At 39.7% G+C, this 24539-nt stretch overlaps 1 protein-coding gene across 4 annotated transcripts in view; it reads left to right on the top strand.

Moving 5' to 3' along the window:
• LOC113075438 (protocadherin-19-like) overlaps positions 1–24204 on the top strand; it is a 53750-nt gene extending 29546 nt beyond the window's left edge. For all 4 annotated transcript variants that reach the window (XM_026248148.1, XM_026248147.1, XM_026248146.1 and 1 more), the window contains exons 4-5: positions 1378–1550; positions 22579–24204. In XM_026248148.1, coding sequence (XP_026103933.1) covers positions 1378–1550; positions 22579–23138 — 733 coding nt within the window. In that variant the 3' untranslated portion in view covers positions 23139–24204. The remainder of the gene's footprint in view (positions 1–1377; positions 1551–22578) is intronic.
• Positions 24205–24539: the final 335 nt, after the last annotated feature.

The raw sequence follows: 24539 nt of genomic DNA, 5'->3' as shown, positions 1-24539 counted from the left end.
AATTTTATCTTCAAAAAGCAAAACAAAAAACATTGCCTATTTTTACATAAACAAAGAGTATTCAAGTGTTGACTGTTTGGCTCTCCGTCACTACAAAAAAATCCCCTCCGGAGCATGTGGGCGATGAGTCTGGGACAGGTGCAATTAGACTGATAAAATCAGAGGCTGCACTACCACCATTGCAGTGACATTGCTAGAATCCTTCTCTTTCTTCATCCTCTCGTTCTCCTTAGAAGAGGCTACAGAGATGCTTTTGTCTGTGTATGTCAGTGTGTTATGTGTATGCATGCTTTTCTGATCCTCACTGTTGTTTTAGAGACAGAATGTGTTCTACTGGGCTAGCTATCAAATTAAGAGAAATCAGATTGTGCACTGCAGCTGTCAGTTGGCAGCTTTTTCCATCCTCTTATGTCAGTTAATTAGGGTAAAGGGGAAAAGCACAGTTTGCTCAAATTATTACACATCTACTTCAAAACTTCCACAAATTTATGTGACCAACATAAGTTCTCCATAATAAGACAAAGTGACCTGTTTTTTTTTTTTTTTTTCTCATCCAGAAATTTAATTCTTGTCATTAATTACTCACCCTCGTGTCAACCCAGAAGGTTTACTTTTATGGAATTTTTGTTCAGTATTTTAAGTTCCAAAAGGATTGAATATAAATCTTTAAAGTAGTAGAAAACAGGTGAGCCATTTACAATAAGTATTCTGAAGCCATTATGTCACAAAGTCAGGAATAAAAATCAGAAAATAAAAATATTCACCTCTACTGTTGCTCTCAAATCAAATATGTCAGAACTGTTATTAATTACTAACATTATAATCACATGATGTAATATGACTTAAATGTTGGTCTGTTCTTCACACAAAGCCAACAAGTCATATTGACCACTTTTAAAATACCTTATTTTTTTCCATTTAGGACCTTGATAGCCTTAGTCTATTCACTTTCATTATAGAGGATGTTACCCAGGATGTTTTTCAATATTCACAGGACCAAGTCATTAAAAAGTCTTGAATGTCTGAGCGCAAAATTAGAGTGATTACATTATGACCGAGATTTTATTTTTGGGTGAACCATCCCTTTGATGATGACATACAAGACTTATTTTGTTTTCTGACATAGTCTGTATAAAATGTAGGCAATTGACCACAGCAACGCGTAAGATCTCTGTACAGCAATAGACCAGTCACCCCTGATCTTTTATCCCACCATATCAGAATGTGAGAAAAGCCTTGTCTTTTCAGCTTTAACGCTTACACCTAAACAAAGATAGCACTGGGTGAAGAGACTGAAAGAATGACGAAACCAATGTTGACAACTAAATAAAACTTTACTTCTTTTTGTCTCATCTTTTCTACTTCGCCTGGCTATAGCACGTCAACGTTCAAGGACATGGAAGGAAACAGTCTGAAGGACAGTGGCCACGAGGAGAGTGACCAAACCGACAGTGAACACGACGTTCAGAGAGGGCACTATGCCGACACAGCTGTCAACGATGTACTGAATATGACCGTACCCCCCAACAACTCCCAGCTACCTGACCAAGGTAAGACAGAAAGTTCTCAACTAGCTGAAAACATCCAGAAAGAATATCAAGCCATAGTTCCGGAGGTAGAGTCGGCCTTGAGGTGCCTTGTTAATGCACAGGCAGCATTTCTCTTTCTGGCATGTCTTTGATGCAAGCCCCAGGAACATTATTGACGGATGTTCACTCTCAGCTACCGCCACTCAATGCTACGTTATAGAGTTATAGAGTAACGAGTGGCAGCGCTGCAGAGAATCAAAGCACGGGAAGACCAAAAGAGGGCTCTGAATGGTTTTATTGCACTGATTGTTTTGTGTTGTCATGCTCAATCAGCCTTTGATCTGTGTAATTTTGAAAAATGGAACACCTCCAGCGGCTGCTAATAGTCAATAGCGAGAACTCTGTTCTTGTTGGACGGGAATTAGTCAACCAATTTTCTGAATTGCAATGAGAACTTGACATTTGCTGAGTAGAAAGACAGCAGAATAAAGAGCATTTCTGAGGGAGATGAGGTCATTAAAATCGGCAGGACGGTCTCTCAGATTGGAGTTTAAAGAAAGTGAGGCATTGTGGCTTGCCTGCGATGCACAAAATCAAGCTTGGCTGCATCTGACTCATAGTAGCACTTCTTACTGATCTCAGTGTCTTGCTTGGGGAAGAAGAGTCTAATAAGGAAGGAAAAGGAAGAGAAAAGACTGAGTTAACGGCTATAAAATAATTTAGCTTGTTCTTCCTCATTTCATTCCCCCCCTTTGTAAAGCAGGAGCCTGAATTATGTAGAATTGGCAGGTGAACCAATTAAGATCTCATTTGGTCCAGATCGTGCGCTCAATGGCTAATTCCAGCAGGCTAATTAACCAGTTTGTTCTCCAGATGAATCGCAAGATGTATGGCTACCTGGCAACCAGAGAGAAGGAAATTTCCTCCTATTTACATTTTTCTATGTAAATGCGTCAAATGCATCAGCAGATTTGTTTGAGCATTGCTAGGCTTGCCATGGCGTCCATGTGTTCTCTGAGCTATGGAAACCGCTGAGAAGAATGACATGCTTTTGAGTTTCCATGATAGAGGTCTTTCTGCATTTCTTCCACTGCCAAATTCCTGCCAGCGTATAATGAACAATGATTAGTGAGTCTCATGACTACGGTTTAAGCTGTTGTAGATGTCTAAGAGAAATGCGTATATAGGACTCATAAAATGCATTTTGACATACCCTCCAGCTCGGCACTCGCATAATTGGACACAATTAGAAAAATGTACACAGAGAATGTTACAAGTAGAGGAAGCCTTTCCAGGTCAGCCATTTTATCATTAGCAAAGCTCTTATCTGCTCATGAGCAAGCGAAAATAAACGATAGCAGATAAGCAACATGAGCAAGCACTTCAACGTTGCTGTCATCGGTTTTAACCAAAGCCATTAGACGGTGACAAATATCAGGTACTAATGTCATTCTGAGGCATGTCGTCTGTTTTATTATTCTGCAGTAGCTACAGGCCCTTTTTTCTCCAATGAAAAGCAGTGCAGTGGACATACAGCTCTCATTTGAGTGCTTAAAATATCTATAGCCACAGATATGTCGAAGCCTGTTGATAAATATGACGTGAACTGACTACTGACCCTACATTTACAGAAATATAATGGAATTCATCCTAAATTACGTATTCTGTACGTATTGACAATTATATTAATTATATGTATTGCTAAAGTCCCTGAAAATATCCCAGCCATTTTATCTGTAAGTTAACTGGTTTTTAAAAATAACTTATTGTAAGAATAAATGTATAAGGTTCTGGTTGGGCTAGAGAGCAGGTACCTGGGACCAAAGAATGAGACATACAAAGGGTGCAGTTCAATCTAAGCTCAACTTTATTATGCATGGTGCTGCATATACAGCATATAGCATTTGCAGAAGTAAAAGACATTACCGTCTGGAAAATACAAGCTGAATAAGCATAACCTCATTTGGCAATAATCAGATAAACATGTCATATGAGTAATGTTTAAGTCTAGCAAATAAAGATCAGACAGGCACACCATGTCCCTAGACACAGGGTGTTCGGGGGGGGGTCAAACTGAATCTCTTATGGTCACACTTTATTTTAAGGTCCAATTCTCGCTATTAACAAAAAATAAAAATAAAAAAACAACTATGACTTTTGCCTCAGTGAAATCCTAATTTGCTGCTTATTAATAGTAAGTAAGGTAGTTGATAAATTTAGGAATGGTTTAGGATTAGGGATTCAGAATATGGTCATGCAGAATATGGGCTTTATAAGTAACAATAAACAGCCAAAATGTTAATAGTGAGAATTGGTCCCCATTCTAAAGTGTTAGCTGTCTTATAAACCTTTAAAGACTGAGCTACTGGTAGCTATGAGGTTGTTAATCAATGGTATATGATTTTGTCAAAATCATCAGTCTACATTATTTCATTATCTCCTACATTATCTCAAAGTTTACAGTGCTGTGAATACATCTTGTAGCTGGTTTGTTTAGTTCATGGCTTATAATGCTACTGAAAAAGTATAGGCGGGCACTGTTGCAATTTATAATGTTGCTAAAGTTGCTAGCTCATTCACCGACTGAATTGGCCAAAAACACAATACCAAGGACAAGACTGCTTGAGAAACCTTGGGTAGATTGTTTACTGTGAATTCTGATAGATCCTCAAGTGTTTGGTGACTTGTACCTTATTTAGGTGTGTAAAAAAGTGCTACACTAGAGAGTTGTTATTGTAGTAAGATTTAAACAATCACAGAATCACTGAAAATCAACGTGGCAGAATTGCCATCTAGGAAATAGACACAATCATTCTCCAGGACACTGAGGCATATAGCGGTTGTAGTGGGAATAGCTCTGACCTACCGTTTTACTCTTCTAGTACAGTGACAAGTTTAAACCGTAGCTGCCAAAGGACATAAACAAAGCCTGGATATCAAGACTCTTCTTTGTTTCCCCTTTTTGCTTTTGTTTTCCATGTTTTTTTTTTTTCACCCTCATTCTTCCTGGAAACAAACAGAGGCAGGAAGTTGAGGGATAGGAAGCTCCCTCCTGTCTCTTTCCCTAGGTTCCAGAGCAGTGTAAATGTTTATGATTCACACAGCTCTTTGAAAAGATAACGTTTGCACCAGGGACATGGTGTTACCTCCGATTTAAAATGGCTCCTCCCAAAGTTCTCTTTCCATTTTGATATGGAGCGTGAGAACATGGGGGAAAGCCCTCTTAGGACTATAGTGTAGTCTCTTAATAAACAATACACAAACACTTCCTCACGGGTGCTTTCTTCATAGCCTTTTATTCTATTACAAGAATCTATGTCTACTTCCTGCAGTTTGCGCTCCTTTTCATACAAAAATACGGCGGCTTCCATAGCAAGAAACATCGGACTTATTAGGACATGGCGTGTCCTTGACAGGAAAGCGTGAGAGACGGTGCAAACGCTACCACAGCAGGGCCATGGTGGTCAAGAGCCAAGACTAATGATTGCATTAGGGCAGAATTACCAGTGAGACAGTGATGAATGGGTTAAGGTGTGGACATCACTGCCTGAACCCTTCCATCTGTATTTAAAGGGATATACATTTATGGGTGAACTATCCCTTTAAAGCCTACCTGTATTGAATTATACATCAGTTTACTAGCTAAAGACTCTTGGGGATGATGGTACCTGATATAAATAGCATATAAACATGAAAAATACTTTCCACATCCCTTCAAGAGCATTTACATGCCATTTATACGGGCCCAAACTAATTTCCAAGTCTCAAGGATCAGGTGTTGAATTTGTTTGTTCTAGGACAGAGGTCTGGTTGATGGCTATTTGTAGAGTTCCCAGTCCCACCAGACAAAATGACAGTCGCCATTAAGCTCTTCTCTCTTTTTTCCCACCCCCGAGGAGATTGAGGAGCTTTGGCAGTTCAATTTGCAGCTGCTGAGTTCCAGCATGTTCCACTCAGAGTGTCCCCGACCCCGGGAGTCTTTTATTCATCAATTCCTCTGTCCCCATGGGCTTGTACCTCCTCCCATGCCCCGGGATTTCACACTCCCTCCACCACCCAGTGCCCCATCAGCAGACTCCGGCTTCTAATTGATTTTGATGAAATTGATAAAAGAGTTTCCCTTTTTGTCTCTATCACCCCCCCATGGACAACCCCTCCCCCCCACCGCCCCACACACACACACACTCACTCACTTCTCCTTCTCTCCTTCTCCTCTTTCTCTTCCATCTCTCTCTCTCAAGATCTGTACACATGCCCGTACTTCTCAACTTCCCAGACAGTTTTGCACATATTAAAAGAAATTACAAGTATAAATAACAGTTTTTCCTCTGCAGTGTCAGGGTTTTTTTTTTTTTTTTTTTTTTTTTTGACATGGGCGTCTCTGATCTCATAATACAAATGCTGACATATGTCAAAATGAAGACAGAAACAGAGGAAGACAGAGGAAGGACTGGAGTCAGGTAAGCTGGGTGCAGAGAGCAGGAGAAATGATGTCTTTGACAGTTTAGTGCGGTTTTTTCTCAACTCTGAACTGAACTGCAGCCTTAAGGGTGCATCATGACTACTGACTTCCCCTAAAAAACTAATATTAACATTTGATTGGATCTGACATAAAAGCCTCACTGAATTCCTAGCTGTTGACACATGTACAGTAGGTATATTAAAAATAGGCTATGTTATTGGTACTTATAAAAATTTATGTGGCTGTTGGTGGAACTAATATGTTTGAGAAGAAAGGGTTTTGAACGGATGAGATGAGAAATGTGCATCATGATGATAATTAAATTAAAATATACTCAAAATTTTACCAAAATTTTTATTGCAACATTGGCTACATTTATAATTATAAAAATGTACTTCTGACAGTATTTTCAGAATAATTTTTTTTTTTTTTTTTTTTTGTCATAATTTAGACATTTGTTACAATTTGGACTCTTTATTACATAATTGACTTTTTATGACTTTTTAACTATATAGTGGAAATGAGCTTCAATAGTCTGCTGATATGTCACAAAGATAGATAATATTATCCATAGATTATTATTATTTTATTTATTTTTTATTATTTTTTAATTAACACTGTCTGCATGTGCTGTATTCTTGTGTTAAAAAACAAAACAAAAAAACAAGCTAGGCGGTGCGCAACAGATTTGAACAGATTGTGTTTATTGGCCAGGTCCATTTATGTGTAAAATAGACTAATGATTAAAAAATAGCATGGACAGAGTGCCTGTGTGAACGCCCCCTTAAATGTGCTGTTTATTTCCCTGCATTCAAGAATTTTTCTCTCTAAAAGGTGTCGGAGAATTACTGCAAGGTGTTGGAGCTAAGCTCTGCAGCGGTTACCTTCACAACAGTGTGTAAAAATGAGAAAATTAATCGTGTTTTTATTCAGAGCTTTCACAACTTACTCTGGCAGGTAGGCCTTGAGGTTGTTTTCTTTGAAGGTGTGCCTTCTTCTAAAAAACATGAAAACATCTCAGACAATCACATAACTCTGAATAGCACTGCTCTGCCTTGAACCCCCCCAGTCTCCAAAACCCTTCTTCTGAATACTTGAAATGGGGTTTAATCAGCTCAAGACGGGGCTTCTTATCTTTCAGCACTTGTTATGGATACGATTTTTGAACGTATCAGAGGGGGAAAAAAGGAGCGGTTCATTATTTTTAGGGTTGGCAATGAGGCTGATGTTTCTCATTGCGAACCCTCGGTTGACAGCTCATTTTCCAGACAATCCTGGCTTTGATTCACAGAAAGCGAGAAAGAGAGCAGGACGGTGAGGAAAAGAGGGCTCAGGATTCCATTGCTTATTCAGGACCAACGCTTGTGGCTGTGTGTTAATAATCTCCTCAGAAAACAGGCAGAATCCCAATTGTTTGTTGAACACGTATGGAACTGGGTGCAATTCTGTGCAGATAGGAATACTGGGAGATTGGCCTCGTGCTCAACATAGAGGAGAAGATTAAGGCAAGTTAATGTGCTGTTTGATAGTCATGGTGAGAAAGAACCGCTGCTCTTCAATCTCAAGTCAATTTGGGAAACTGAAAGGAAGGAGAAATGAAAAAGCATGCGACTAAGGATTAATGAGAGAGAGATTGTAAAAAAGGAAAAACATTGAGTGAGGGTTTTAGCCGAAAAGACAGATAGGTCAGCTGAGACGCAGCGATGTGCTGTCTGCAGTCTGCCAAATTGCGCTATACTGATTGATCTGTTTTTGGAGAGTTGTCTTTAACCACGCTGGGTTTCTTGCCCACCCACCTTTCATCCTCATGTTCATCTGCTCCGTACCTTCCTGGTCCTTCCTGACTTGTGGTGGCCCTTATCCAAACCCACATTACTCTTTCTCTCTCTCGCACTCGTGAAAATCCACAGGTTACAAAGCCCAGAGGCAAAGCATTCTCTGGGGCACAGAAGGTAAAATGAAGCTTATCACACCAAGTCCCCAGCCTTGCTCTATCGGAACGTAACTAATAGTGAGGTGAGACAAAGTCCATCCCTCTGGAGGGCTCTTGTACCCTCTCTGTGCGTAATGGGCTCATTGTAACAACTGCTACTGGGGACCCCAGGTCTTCAAGTATTTCTTGTATCCCTCCCCAGATTCTTCTACCCAGGTGGGGCAGAGCAGGGCTCAACAATTAGGATGGTCTGCTGGCCAGTGTGAGAAAGTTTTGGGCCAGTTGACAGAATTGTCACTTGCCCTTTTGGGGCGAGTGGTGCTCTGCCACGGAGAAGTTTACATTCAATGATCTTTTACATCCATCTTTATGACTTGGAATTATAAAAATTTGGTTTTCAGCGATTTATGCTGCACTGTTGTATCACTGCACTGTTGTTGGAAATTATGCTATGGAAGCCCTTGTCTGCAACATAAAAAAAAAAATGCTTTGGAAAGTCTAAATTATCATTTTGAACTCAAAATTATGACACATTAAGTCAAAATGATGGCACATTATCTCTATTATGAAATAAAATGTCAAAATAATGAGATACAAAGTCAGTAATGACAAATCATAATTATGATAAGTCACAAAATAAGAAATAAATTGGCAAAAAGTTATAATTATAAAAAATTACTTGTCAGAATTATTAATTTATTTGTCATAATTTACACTTTTGTTAGAGTTTGGACTTTTTATTACATATTTGACTTTTTATGACTTTTCTTATTATGTGGTGGAAATTGGCTTCAATAGTCTGCTAAAAATGTTGTCAAGATAATGTTATCCATAGATTGCAAACACAGACTTTGGTTGGAAAGGTTTTGTCAAATTAAAAAAAAAATCATTAGTGAGATTTTGTTGAAAACTACAAACCAATCAATAATGTTTTGTATTTTATCCCATCGTTTTCAGCAAATGTGTGTTTATGAATGTATACAGTTATATTACACTGTAGACATTTCCAGATTGTTGCAATGTTTTCATTTGTCAAAGGAAACCAGAGCCTCATCCTCACATACTCTCTTTTTGACAGGGATTGGACTGTGTGGCAAGTGCTGCCAAAAAGTGAGCCGCGATTGGTAGGCAGGCAGTTTAATAGATGGTAGGATGAGATCCCTGCTGGCAGGAAGCCCACAGCACCCACAACAAGCCCCACTCAACTCCATTAACTCCCATTAGATTAGCTCAGCTCGCTTCACTAAAACTCGACATTCCTGATCCACGCTTACGGACAAAACTACATGCGTGTCCACTAAAATGCGTTCCGATTATAAGACTGGACTGCACTCGAAAAACATGCCCATGTTTATACAAACACGATAATCTGGTGCACATATTATTTACTTTAGCAGTTGTCAGTTATGTATTGCATTTTGTTTCTTGGACCGCCGGGGTTCGCTCACTCAAGGAAAGATTACGAATAAACTCTGCAGCAGTGAAGGGGGGGGGGAAAATCAGCTGTCTTCTGACAAGTACATTGTACCCGGCAGTTTTCTGTCCAGAATACAAAGAGACATTTATCACTGCAGCTGGGTAGAAAAGAGAGAGGGGGGTGTGAGTGAATGGGAAAGAAAAAAAAGAGAGGAGAAAAAGATACAAGGGCAGTGTCACTGCGGCAGTGTGAGAATTTCTCTTTTAACCCCCTTTATATTAACGAAGCATGCATCTGACTGCATTGAAGTTCTCCACCATTCCCTTCCCCTGCTATATTTACAGTTTTATCTTCACACAAACCATCATGGCATTCCATTTCTCCCATATAATGGTTCATCCTGAATCATAACAGTAAAATTACGCCTTCTGCTCATCAGAGGTAATTAAAGCCATTACAGTTAAAGGTCAACACCTTGGGCCTTTCTGTATCCTGCCAGTCTGATGTACTATATATCTATTTGCACTAGTGTAAAAATGGAATGATACAGTACCATCAAACAGGCTATGATTGATATAGTTCACAGGCATGCCTTCATCTCCTCTCTGCTTCATCCTTCTGTCCTCACTGCATCCTCCCTCAGCCTACTGCAGATTTTCTCAGTGGGTTAAAATTCAGTTAAATTTCCTCCTGCATAGAAATTACTTCAGCTGGGCATATTATCAGCTATGGATGAAAGATTCAAGAAAGGAACTGGTGAGTGAGATCAGTTTCGGAAACAAACCTTGGGAGTCTCTTCACCTTGCCCAGTGACTGCATCTCTGTATAAAGCCAGCTTCACAACACAGAAAACCTCAGCAAACCTTTTACGTGCAAATACCCTCCTTTTCTCTCTCTCTTTCAAAGCAGTCAGCTCTCCCAAGAGCTTAGGCAACCATTTTCCTTAGAGAAAAAAAGACAGTGTGGTGTGCATTCTGAATGTGCCACTGCATCAGACTTTGTTTTCCTCCACGCCTCACCTGTGGTATGTTTTCAAAAAGTGGAGACTGAACTCTGTCACTCTATCCTCTGGGTAGCCAATTAACCTTCATGGTTTTAGGGCCCTTGCCCCCAACCTCTTAAAGAGGAGGATAAAAACTAATGGGGGAGGCTGGCTGTTAAGTTTAATGGGAGACAAGGAGGCCTCAAAATGAGTTTTTTTTAATGAGACTCCCCTGCTCTCGTGCACTACCCATTAAAGGGTAGGCTGGAATGGGCTGCTGCACTGCAAGACGAGATCAACACAATCAAATGGGCTAAACTTCACAGCAGGTGCTTAGACCCTTTTTGTCTTCCCATGTTGAAGGATAATATGCAGTCTTGCTCATTATTTCTGTCACATTAACATCACAAATGTTCTAAAAAGGCAGCCTAATATGTCTCCATCTAAATTTGAGCTGTCTCTTACATGATTTGAATTGGAGATAGATGTCTCATTTACTCTCTGGCCTTTATTGGATCATTAGCTGCCATGCCGTGCTCCTCTCATAGGCTTTGCTCCTGATCCTGAAGTCTTGTGACACACTGTAAACCACAATTAAATATGAATAGATGTGAACAAAAAAAAAAGTATAATGGGAATTCGTTCTCAAAGTTTGGTGTTGGTAAGATGATACAGATATATGCAAGAACGCTTTGCTCCCCAAAGCTGCATTTATTTGATCAATTGCACAGTAAGAACAGTAATATTGTGAAATATTATTACAGTATAGTTTTCTATTTTAATATATTTCATAATTTATTCCTGTGGTGGCAAAGCTGAATTTTCAGCAGCCATTATTCCAGTCTTTAGTGTCACGGTTATTTAGAACAATTCTAAAATTCCTGACTTTTTAAGTGTGATTCAAGTGTCCTAATACTTTTTGTAGCCAATGTATTGCATAAATCCAAGCTGTCCACCCCTGCAGTCCAGCACTGCCCCAGTTGAGCTGGAATTGTGAAAGAGCACGAGAGGTGGCTGGGGACCATCAGTAGGGCTTCTTAAGACTAGTGGCTTTCTCAGTACTCTGTCTTTTTCTTCTGTCATGGATAAGGGCATTTAATGTCACGGCCCTGCATGTGGCCAGGAGTGGCACCAGGGAAATGCAATTAACTTCAGCCACAGCAACACTGCCCACATTGTGACTTTCGCAATCCCACCCACACCTCTGACACAACTGGGTGCCTTCCATCGCCAATGACCCACTAACTTCCTTCGACTCAACTTGAGTCTGACATTCATCTATGCTGTTTTTCTTGTTTGTGATCTCAGAGTTTTCACTGAGGAATACGCCCCACGGCTGAGTCTCTGCTCGATGCATGACTCATGCTTTCTTTTAGGTAAGCTTTTGCAGCATATAGAGGAGCAATCACATATGTCTCCTCCCCACCGTCTGGCTGCGATTCAAGGCAAGGTCTGCTGCCATTTCAGCTGCAGTGCAGTCTGCCTGGCAGTTTTGCTCAGTACTTCACCGCGTTTTGCGATGGTTGGCGAGAAATGCTGTTTTTGGGCATGTGGGGAGTGAAGACTTTTGAAATACTAATGAAAAGGGAGACTGTAAGTGTCCATAGGAATGTGCAAAAAAATCGGGGTGTGGCGTCCATGGTGAGAGGCCAGACGGCTACCGACTTGCACGGATATACAGTGCACCTGGACTTGTTTTCAGATGCTGTGTATGACCTCGTCGGTACAATAAGCATCAGGTGAACCAGCAGGGCTCCTCCTATTGGCTGTCAGCCGGGCAATGCTGATATGATGGGAGGCAGCTCTTACGTTACAGGTACAGTACCACTTTCCTAACCGTCTTTACAAGTGCTTCTCAATGAATTAGAATGTCGAGGAAAAGTTCATTTATTTCAGTAATTAAACTCATGAAAGAGATCATGAATTGGTTAGTTTTTGTTAAATGTGAGCTAAATTCATCACAATTAAAAGAACCAAAGACTTAGACTACTTCAGTATGTGTGCATTGGATTTATTAAATACATAAGTTTCACAATTAGAGCTGAATTACTGAAATAAATTAACTTTTCCTCTACATTCTAATTTATTGAGCAGCACCTGTATATATGTATAAGAAAAAAAAATTGATTGGTAACAAGCTGTCAGACTGTGTGCAGTCTCCCTGAAAAGAAAGGATGTAAAAGAAAGAGAGGCAGAAGAGGCACGTGGGAAATAATGAGGGAGTTGGTTAAAAGAAAGTAGGAGAAAGACGCAGACATGGGCATGAATAAGAGAGTGAGACACAAAAAAAAGAAAAAGACAAAAGAATGAAAGAAAGCGAATGAGATAGGCCAGCTTGAAAAACAAGATAAAACGGAATATAAAACGCATAGCCAAGACTGACACAGTGAACATGACTGAATGAGAAGGCACACTGCATTAATTATGTAACAGAGTCTATGCAAGCAGGCTGCTCGCATACGTCTCACAGGGAATGACAGTATGGAGATATTAGTATTCGACTGACGCATTTGGGCCCAGCTGTTGAAGAGAAGACACACTGATTTTAGCCACTCAGGTTGCATTGTGTCCAGGTGCGTTTGTGTCAGTCTTAGCTTGACAGGAACAGGGCATCGGCTTTATTCCCACTGAATAAAACAAGATTATTAAAAACGACTTAAAAACATTTCAGTAGCAAAAAGGGCGGAAGATGATGCAATAGCAGCTTTTGGGAGAGGAAGTTATGGATTTTTAAGCTGACTCTTCTTTTTGGGCTTTAAATAGCCACTTCTGCTTTGCCCAATCCATGAATCAATTAGCTTTCGATGATGTGTATATTGGATACATTGATACATAACATGAATAATTATATAAACTACTGTTCAAAAGTTTGGGGTCAGAAAGATACTTTAACACTTGTATTCAGCAAGGAAGCATTAAATTGATCTAAAGTGACAGTGAAGGCATTTATGTTACAAAAGACTTCTATTCATGAATTTTTTACCAGTTGAAAATATATTCAAAAAGAAATCAGTTATTTAAAATTATAATATTTTACAATATTACTGTTTTTACACATTTGTATGAATTAAAAGGGCCAGTTATAATGAATTATTATTTTTCTTTTTCTCAAATCAAATGCAAGCATTAACTGAAGAAAAAAAAACTTAAAAGAGGGAAAGTCAAGAGACACAGATTAAATAGAAGAAAAACTGTACATTCATCCACCCACAAATCTATTTTTGCCACCCCTGCCCTGAAGCCAGTTACAGTCTCTAGGCTGGATGCTTTATGAATAGCAAATAAAGCCCTAATAGAGGAATATCTCATAGGCTTGCTTTAAGTAAAGCTTGCAGATTTCAGAGGGGTTCACTGACTTTGGCAATGTGCTTCTCACAGATGATTAAATTCACTGCAGCCAGTGAGTTTGCATCCTCCATTTCATTCCCTCCTCCCCACGCATCCAAGCCCTAGACCACTAAAGCCCAGCACATCCCCTTACAGATGTAATTTACTCTCTGCTTTGTCCCTCTCGCTCTTCTCGGACTCAAGGGTTTCTGAGAGTAAATTAGCTACATTGCTCGGTCAAGCTTAAACACAGAATGCAGCATTTGTAAGAGTATTTAAAGATGTCCTCCACAAACCAATCCTTTTGAAAAAGAAGAGCTGGCTATTGCGACTGGATGCCTTTGTGTGTATGCCCCAGTGGCTGCCAGATCTATGAGTCTGGTTCATTTTGGGGCTGCCATTAGAGAACTCATTGGTTGAGTACCACTACAATGGCCTTCTCTGTGCTTGTCCAGAACAAATGAGCTAATCTGTAATTTCCAAACCCACAGACAGAAAATCCTGTTTTCTGTCAACTATTTTGCAGTGTTTTAATTAGTGGCCTCTAAGAGGTCGCTTGACCCTATGTTGGCATGCTATCTACTTCTCAGGCCATGACACTATCCAGAGGAGAGTTGTAAGAGTTCAGTGTAACAGCAACAGGAAGATCATGCTGGTCTCTGGCCTTCCTCAAGGGATACCAACTCTTTAGCTCTGTTCAACTCTATATAGTGGCTCTGAAGCTTTGGTTTGCTATATAATAAAGAGCAGAAAGATTGTGGAAGTTTCAATGGAAAGTGTACATCCTTCACAATTAAAACTTCAATTCTTAAATAAATTTCAGATGTACTGTTAACAGTCATGACTAAACTATACTTAAGATGCCTTATGCACAAAATGGCTCAATGTCGTCACATGCTGATACTTTCAGCTTTAGAAATTAGTTAAATGACAGTACATTTAAAAAAAAAAAAGGCTACTAATGACAGCCATAGTTTAAATATTGCAATTTATATATCTAATAGTATACAGGAGAAAAAGTACTGTAGGCTAAATTGTGTGCACGATTTAATATTTAATTCCCTCGATTTATAAATTGTCCTGCATGATTTAATAATTCGTTCCCTCGATTTTCTTAATCATGTACACAATTAATATATCGAAAGAATGAATTAGTAAATTGTGTGGATGATTTAGCAAATCGAGGGAACTAAATAGTAATCATGTGCACGTTGTAGTACATTGAGAGAATTAATTAGTAAATCGTGCACACAATTTATTAATTTTTTCTCGCATGTCATGTGTGGGGCTCCGTACTAATAGTACTCTTATAGCGACTATAAAAAGATACACTGTTAGCTGAATAGAAAGTAAATATTATCCAGATAATGTTTTAAACAATTTATTTTTCACTGTATTCACAGTGTTTATACGTGAAGATATATCGCTTTTATATTATATTATATTAAATTATATAATGTTATATTATAATAATAGGGGTCTCTTGAATGCAGATCATATCATTTGGTGGTCTATGGTATCAAAAAGCTTGAATTCCCCTGACCAAGTTCATAAAAAATGTTGGCAAGCAATGAATCACAACAGGAGAATCTAGGTGCATATAAAGTGCATTTGTAATAGTTATGCTGTAATGCTGTTGCAAACAAATAAGGCTGCTAAACCGTCTCTCACCATAAAGTAAAGAAATAGATTCTACCTGTGTAAAGTACATGCTCAACTCATTACCACAACATCGAGCACACCATTTGCTAGCCTCCATCCTCCTCTTCCCTAACAGAAAGCAACTTATTTTTGCTTCAAATTGTTTCATAAAACATCATCACAATGTATTTTCCCCTCATGCAGTTACTCAACTGTTAAGTAGATACTGTTTGTACCAATCTATGGCTTCCACATTGTTTGTCAGCACCAGTTTAGAAATTCATTCTTTAACTAGGACCAGCCACACAGGGTCTGATGGAGGCGGGAGGAAAGGCGGAGAGACATATTTTGGAGCTGTGGCACAAATTCACACAAAGGCAGCAGGCAAAAAAGAACAGTGTGGTGGTGAGCCACAGAAATAAGTTGAGCTGTCAGTGTGCTTTTGAGACTAAAGGACTGCAGATGGCTTCACCGAGTAGACTGGCTGTCAGACACACTTACCAGAGCAGGATAGACCAGACCCTGATTTACTTCATGATAAATTGACTGGTACTAATGTTAAGAAGCAGGCACAGGGAATCCTTGATTTGCCATCCGTATGACAGTCCTTAACAAGGCTAAGCAGCGAGTATAATATCCTCAAAAAGGAATATCCGAGCCAAAGGAAGATGGAGGACGTCAAGGTCACTTTCCTGAAGGAGTCAGGCAGATATACAAGGGGTAAGACAGAAACAGACTAATTTTTCCGAATGATGTGAAAGAGGGAGGGAGGAAAAAAAGAAAGACAGACAGGGTGTGAGCAGATGGAGTGAGAAAGCTGGAGAGCTGCTCTAGATGGCAAGGTCTCTGCACTGAGTGCCGTCTTCGTGGCTCAGTGACGCAGCCTCCTCCACTGTTTGTAAAAACAAGACCATCACACTCCATCTTGTGATCCCGCCGGGCTGAGGGCTCACGGCTGATTTATGGTGCACAGACTGAATTGCCTGGCTGGGATGACAGCAGCACTTGGACTCTCCCTCGTGGGAAGCCCCCAGCTTCTGCATGGCTTGTCAGAGCCTGTGCATGGCAGCTTGCGATAGTGTAAGAGTGGAGACAAGGTTCCCAACATGACCCCCATCCTGGACGGATGTGCCACAAAGCCACCCAGGATCTCCCGGCCTCTTCTTCTGCCTGCAACAAATGACTTGAATGAGATGAAGGAGGCATGCAAAACATTTATCCAGATGTTGTATATCTAAATAAACCATTTAATGATTCACCTATTACAAAGAATAAGAAAGCAGAAAGGTGGAGAGATAATAAATAATAAGAGACATACCGTGTAATAAATAAATAAATACAATAATAACAATTCTTCCGTTCTCTTTGAATGTTTGGAGATCGGTTTTATTATTAATATAATTAAATCATGCATTACTGTTATTAACCCTCTGGGGACGGATTAGGCGGTACCGCCCAAAATGGCATACTTTTACAAATGTGTAGTTATCTCAAAAACTATTAATGCTAGAGAGATGCGGGTTTTTTTGCCGTCTTCCTCAGATTCCGCTGAAAACAGCGGTGTCCAGTTTGTATATTAAACACTTCCCTTATTGCGCAATATCACTGCGTAAACAGGCCAATGAAAACGATTGTGCTAGGCAGATTCAACACGCAACAGCCAATGGAAAAATTGCCGCTGAGAGGAGTCTTTTTCTAACCCAATCAGAGGAAGGTTATGTCTTCTAGCGATTCAGAGGACTCTGTAGCTCTGCTGTAGCCTTGTAAAAGTTGGCTGGACTAAAGTAAAAGACATGTAATCAATAAGCGTTCAGAGAATCAGCATCAGGGTGGAGAAAGCAGAACGCGATCGGAGTGTTACAGAGAGCGATCGGAGTATTAGCGAGCACAAAGAGCTAAATTCGAGCGATCGGAGAATCAGCATCACGTGGAGAAAGCAGAAAGCGATTGGAGTGTTAGCGAGCACAAAGAGATAAATTCGAGAGAGATACAGCATTATTACAGAATTGTTTTATCAAAATGGCAAGCAGTAAAAGATTTACGGCAGAACAAGCTCTGGAACAATTACTGGAAAGGCCTGGAGAGGCCTTGCTTTGCTCACTGGCATGCCTAGGACTGTTTTTTTTTTTTTAAAAAGTTAATTATTTAATTGGTCTTTACACATTTGATTAAACAATAACACATTTCTGTCAAGCAAAGAGTTTGAAAAAATATATTTTCTTTGTTCAAAAACTGTTCTATATTGTGTGTTTTTCAGTAATAAATGACAAAAATCTAATTTTCGTTTTTGAAATTCTCTAGTTTATTGTACAATTTTTCACTCATACTTCCTTTATAGACATATTTCATGCATGCTTATGGTAGCTTAGGGTCTTCTGAATCCATTGATACCAAATACATGGTGGTCCATCCTCATTACATATGGTTTATAAGCCGAAATGTAAAAATAGAGAAAACGGACCAAAAAGGGCTTAGTCCCCTAAGGGTTAATAATAATAAATCGATTCAAATATATAAAGTACAGATTTTGACGTTGCTGTTTTATTCTTCTTTCTTAAGACTGTCTGGAAATCATATTTATTATTATTTTTATTTTTACTACTACAGCTATTTTCTCTCATGCCATGTCAGTATTTGCCCCATCTGCAGTGAAAAGAAAGAAATGAGCCCCAAACTGATGTCTGCCCTCTCACTCCAGCATATTACTTCTCACAGGAGCCGGCTGCAGCTGTATTGTTTCATCAGTCTACATGGAACAACAATAGAGAGAGACAAACAAGAAGAAAAATGTTTTTTTTGAGGCAGAATGTGTCTAAATATGATTTATACGATCTTTATGCTCAAAACCGCATCAAAACACGTTCACGTTTAATATAGTTAATCTTCAAACCGATGCATCACTGTGTAGCTCAGAACAGTTTGATATATTAGCAACATCTTGCTTGTTTCTTCGGCTGTTTCACCTTGTTCCTCAAAGAAATGACGTTCTTTCCCCGAGCCCGTAAATCCAAAGTGACTGAATAGTGTCACTGTGAAAACTGCAGGGCCCCGTGGTTGCAATTACATCCCCAGTCGCAGAGTGTGTTTGAGAGGATGTGAGTATGCCCACTCTCCCTCATATACTCTCGGAGCCCAAACCTACTTAAACAGGTACATTAGCGGCAATTTCTCTGGCCCTCTCTCGCAATACATCAACATGCCTGTATTTTTTGGAGAGAAAAGAAAGCGCGTTTTCCAAGGAGGAGCATAACAGCTTCCAAACAAAATGAAAGTCTGGCAGTGACACAAAAGATGTTCAGAGTTTTGTTTCCAAATTAAAAGCCATTCCTTTTGTTTTAGGTGTGCAACGCTCAGCCCACCCTCAAATTGGGCTCATTTAGTCATATTTATGATAACAGACATTTTTAATGAATTAAAACCACACTTTATGGAGCAGTGTTATGCGAAATTTAAAGTTCAGGAAGCTGAATTAGTGAGTGACAGGAAGAGAAATGTACAGATTATTATTATTATTATTATTAATTTTTTTGAAATTCAAAGCAATGTAACGAAGGTAAATTCTGGGAAATTAAGTGAAACAAAGTGTTCCATCCTTCTATCCTATCTGTACACATATATATGTAGTATATATAATTTCAGTTCATTTATATTCTACTTCCATTCAAATGACAATCCTGTATGTTTCATCAGCTCATATTAAGGAAGTGAATTGGAATTTCCAAGGCATTCTCAATTTATTTCTGAATGGAGCACAACCCTGTTACTGGTAGAGAGCAATGTGCAATCTTTTACCTGCCATGTTTAACTTTAAACTCGCTTTGACCACTGACCTGCGGACCGGTAACCAGTGCTAAATAAACGAGCTAAGGTTCATTCTCCACCTCATTAGGGGGCAGACCTGCCTGGGCTCCTGTCTCATGAAGTAAAATGAAAGTTGTTCTACTGCACGCTGAGCAGCGGTCGGTTTTATGAAGAGAGCCTTTGCATTACAAGTGTCCCTATTTATTATTCTTCAGCCTTGCAGAATGCAGATTGTGGTACACATATTTAAAACACCTTGTGCATTATCTGTGCAACAATGAAGATTTTTCATGAACTCTGCACTTTACTTACACATGTGGAAGAGTGAGAAAACAGAAGCTTCCGTCTCCAGCTAAAGCCAAGACCATAATCAGTATGGTTTAAATCCTAGACAGCAAATGCTCCCTATGACATAGAGCTCATATTTTAAGTCTTTTCCCGGAACTGATTGGCAAGCGCATTTTCCTGATGACTTTCAATAGACATTCTCGGTAGGAGGGCCGTCTGCCTTTCACTGCTCTCTTCTCCAAAACTCAAAAACCAGCTGCATTGAAGCTTTAATTGCTTAATTTGTTGGCATTATATTTCAATCTCTCTCAGGGCAAAAAAGATAGGAAGAGATTCTTATTGTCAGGGGTCGACAGGCTGTCATGTCTTACTGCAATTTGTTATATGGTTAGCACAGACCTTTGAGAGAAACATCTGTGAGTTTTGTGGATAAACCACTGACAGGATGTCAGAGAGCTGTTAATGGCATTCTGCTTTCACTGCAATGTAATTTACAAGAGAATCGCTCCACGGGAGACCCCATAAAGGACAGAGACTGAAAAAGACGACAACATCTAATGTATGCATGTGTCCCTCTCATCATAAGGAATGGGAATTGGAAAATACACTCTTTTTGGAGCGTTGCCCATTCAAGAGGTGAACACGATTTGAATCTTGTTAAAGTGCCTCCTATTGATCCGCAGGATGCAGATAGATCCATGCTTCTGTAGAAAAGCAGATTCTCGTGAAATGAAAGGAGGATTCTGGGTAGACAGACTGCGCCTTGGCAGGTGTGGTGTCCTCAGCAGTCGCTCACTGTATATGTGGAGAATGGTGAGACTCACCCTTGTTGCTATGGTGATAACATTGACTTTTGGTGATGAAAAGCCCTTTCAAGATGTGGACTTGTGTGTGTGTTCTCAGGGCTTGGTAATTATGGGCTAAATTTGAGCCACTTGAGATACCGTAGTCGATCCAGAGCTTTAGTTTTCAATTTAGTTCTTACTTTTTCAATTTATTTTCTCCATTCTCCCTGCTGCTCGCCTGAGTTTTAGTATGTGGAAGCATAGGTGCATGTGTGTGTGTTGGTCTGGGTGTGGATGTTGCTGTTGCTGTCTATATATGTGGGTCAAATCGCTCTCATAAACACAAAATCTCACAGGACCTCTCATCTTCTCACATGTGCCGCAGGAGATCTGACGTGTCCCCAGACTTCAGTCAGTAATTTGTCAATCTCATCAGATCAGATTTTAAAAGAGTGACAGATTTGGCAGTGGCAACACTCCGATATTTAAATATTGATTCAGGGCCCAAAGCTGTGTTGTACCTCAGAGTCCTGAAAGAGCAGATAATTAGTGATTTAATTGGATAATCCGTCAAGCTCGGAGTATAAATGTGTGAATCCTTCCCGCAATCTTTTGCTGTCACTGAGGGCTGCAAGTGTGTAGGATGGTCTCAACCCATGGGCTGATTTACCAATAGGGAAGCTGACAAAATGTGTCAACAAACATCTGTGTGGTAGATCCTCTGACTTTTTATTGACGGGGTGAGAACTTGTCATGCTTCATGACATTCATTGGGCAACAATTAATCAGCAATAACAGGTCCACTGGCTTCACAAGTACTGCAAACTCTATATCAGCATTCATCAATGTGACTTTGCAATGTCATACTTAAGGAATACACCTATAAATTACTATATCAGTAATTGACTATCAGAGATTTAAAAATATATACCTCTCATACATTTTAAGAAACATTTCTTATTACTAGCAATTTTGAAAACTGTTTTTGCTGCTTAACAGTTTTTGGAAACTATTACACTACCATGCAAAAGCTTGGGATAAGTAATGTTTGAAAAAATAAAAAACGTAAAAAAAATTATATTCAGCAAGGATGCAACTATTCATAAACTGATCAAAAGTGAGCGTGATGATGTTAACAGGTTATAAAAGATTCACATTTCAAATAAACACTATACTTTTGAACTTCCTGTTAATCAAATAAATCCTGTAACAGTTTCCACATTTATATTAAGCAGCAAAACAATGTTTTTAGATAATTAACAGCCTTAATTATAGGAAGCATTATATATATATATATATGTGTGTATTTGTGTGTGTGTGTGTGTGATATGATAAAAAGTTGTTGCCTAGATTCAAATGATAATTCAGATGCTTAAACAACCTACATTTAATAGTTTAACAATTTATTGGATATCGGATATAACATTCAAATAATTTGTATTATCTCTCCTAATCTGAATTTTAATAACAATGAATCCATAATTATTCCTGTAATTGTTTTTATTATATGTGAGCGGTGCATGTGAAAACAGCAAACCGAGGAAGCGATTTTGTTATGCAAATGCCATTTGTGTATATTAGCAAACATTTAAGCAGAGAGAGTGCCCTTGTCTATCCAGATGGCCAATAATGAAATATGTATGGAGTCAAAAGGACTCGCACAGAAAGCTGTTTTGGGTTGACTGCTAATAAAAAGAGAGCTGCCTTGATTACTACAGATGCATCTCTTTTAAATAAAAGGGAAGGGAAAGAGGCAGACAGCTCCTCAACTTGAGCGAGAGAGAGAGAGAGCCTGGCTTTTTTGTTGTTATAATGATACAAAAAGCATCTTGAAAGCCCTTCCCTCCAACACAACAAAAGACAGATCTGTATTAATTCTGGCTTAGAAAAATATATTTTTTTTTTCACAACAGTTTTAAAACATCATTACATATTTTTAACTGGCAGCTAGATGACAGAGATGTAGCACAATGTTCAGCATTTAACAATGAGGCTACTTTGCCAGTGTCCCTGACTGTGAAATCACTGATTGCTCTGTCTAAACCCTCCTTTCATCAAGTCTGGAAACAGAGTGAAACAATTACTCACAAGAGGGGGATCCACTTTTGATTTCGCAATGTACCCTTTGGTCTATTTATTATTGGTTTAGTAACAGGCACTCAAAAGTCCTAGCATTAAGACTCGTCGAGCCAGCTTACATAAAAATGGAACAGAGCTATTCACCATGCCATGATCTGTTGTTTTTTTTGTTGTTGTTTTTTTCATATCCAGCTCTCATATGTGCTGAAAAGATGAAAGCTCCAAAACAAACTGTGCTTGAAATCCATGACGGAAACCACAAATAAGCAGAAGCTTATTTTAAGTTTAGACAATTAAACTAACTCTTACCTTCTTTTTCTCTTTCTCTGTGTAGATCAGTCAGAGGGTTTTCACTGCCAAGATGAATGTCGTATCCTGGGCCACTCGGACCGCTGCTGGATGCCCCGGGTGCCGATGCCGGCAAGAGCCAAGTCTCCTGAACACGGCCGCAACGTCATCGCTCTATCTATCGAGGCCACCACCGTGGACGTACCTCACTATGAGGACTGTGGCACCACCAAAAGGACTTTTGCCACCTTTGGCAAAGACGGGCCAGATGAGGAGCGGGTCGAACAGAGGGGCAGGCGGCAAACGGCAGAGCCAGCCGTCTGCAGCCCCAAGACTAATGGCACTGTGCGCGAAGCTGGAAACGGCCGGGAGGCCGTCAGCCCAATCACCTCCCCAGTGCACCTGAAGAGCCCCCAGTCCAAACCACCCTCCACCTACAACACACTGAAATGCCGGGACGCAGAGCGCATAGCCAACCACAGCCTGCTGCGGCAGCCGGAGGGGAAAGACAGTGAGCCGGCCATGCGGGAGATCAACACGCTCCTGCAGGACGGGCGTGAGAAGGAGTCCCCCGGCAACAAGCGGTTGAAGGACATTGTGCTTTAACTGGCTACCACGTGTACACAGAGGGCATACACTACTACGAGTGTGTGTGTGAACATGTGCGTGTGTATATTTGTGTGCTTGTGAGCGTTGAGTCGAACGGGCCTGGGGAAGGGAGACACATGTGCAGCACAATGTATTCTCCAGTGACCGAACAAACTAAGCTGAAATTGTGTCTGCAAGCTCAGACTGTCATCATGGCTTGGTAGTAACAGCAATGCTTACACGTTCGTCGCAATTGTTTTTCCGCAGTGGACAGGCTGGTTACTGTGTGCTGCGTGACACGCTCCACCCTGCTCTCACGTCTTACCCTTAGAGGAGAAAGACTTCCAGTGCAACGCTGGTGACACCCAAGTACAGTCATGCCTTGTGGACCTTAAAGAGACTTCTAACGTTTTTTAATGCCTTCTTTGGTATGCAGTTTTTGCTTCAGCTGCCAAACCGCTCACTGTTCCCGAAGAGGACGTGGGTATCTCTGACACTACAGATGGTGAGACTCTTCCCATCTAACATGAGCAGTCCGGCCGTGCCGTCTGATTGCAGGAGAGCGCATAGGAATACTCCTGCAGATCTCATTTCATTTCATTGGCTTCTCACTGGTCTGATAAGACAACCCTTCTCTGTTTCCCTCAAGACATACCTATGTCAGCAAACCATGAGGTCGTTACAGTGCTTATTTTTTATCACAGATGGAGCTAAATGAAGTTGCGCTATCAGCTCAAGCTCAAGAAAAACTGGAATAGGGAGAGACCGATCCCCCAGACTTACATCCAGAAATATATGGATAAAATGATTAAAAAAAAAAACATCAGACTTGAAATCTCCTGTGCCCTTTCCTGATTGTAGCCAGTGGAGCGCAGTTTACTAGAACTTCGTGCTCTGGTCTTGTACTTTTTTGGATTTTGACTATGGGGCTAGGATAGAAGGGGTCGTCACTTACGTCTTGCTATGTAAAACTCTGTTTAGGGTTTACTACTATCATTTTTAATAATCTGTTGTTATGTGACAATCCCTTTAATGTTTTGTTGCAAAAGTAAAAACAAAAAAATAAATAAACATTGGTGTTCAACTAAAGCTACAGTAGCGTTTGTACACAAACACAAAAAGAAAAAAAAAAACAAAAAAAAAAACATATATGCCAAAATATATTTTATAAATAATTTAAAATGTATAATGAGAATATTTAATGCGGTGTAGTTATTTTATCAGTAAGTTATACTTGAAATTAACTGGCTTTCTTTCTTTATTTGTCCCCCTTTTATTGACTATGTTATTCCTATTTCATATATATATATATATATATATATATATATATATATATATATATATAAAATTTTCAGTTGATCTTGAATTTTTGTTCACTGTGTTACCCCTGGCAACTGTTGATTGCCGTCTACCTTGTTG

Source organism: Carassius auratus, unplaced genomic scaffold, assembly GCF_003368295.1.
Source record: "Carassius auratus strain Wakin unplaced genomic scaffold, ASM336829v1 scaf_tig00017060, whole genome shotgun sequence".
NCBI lineage: Eukaryota > Metazoa > Chordata > Actinopteri > Cypriniformes > Cyprinidae > Carassius > Carassius auratus.
This window is presented reverse-complemented; position numbering and strand designations above follow the sequence as displayed.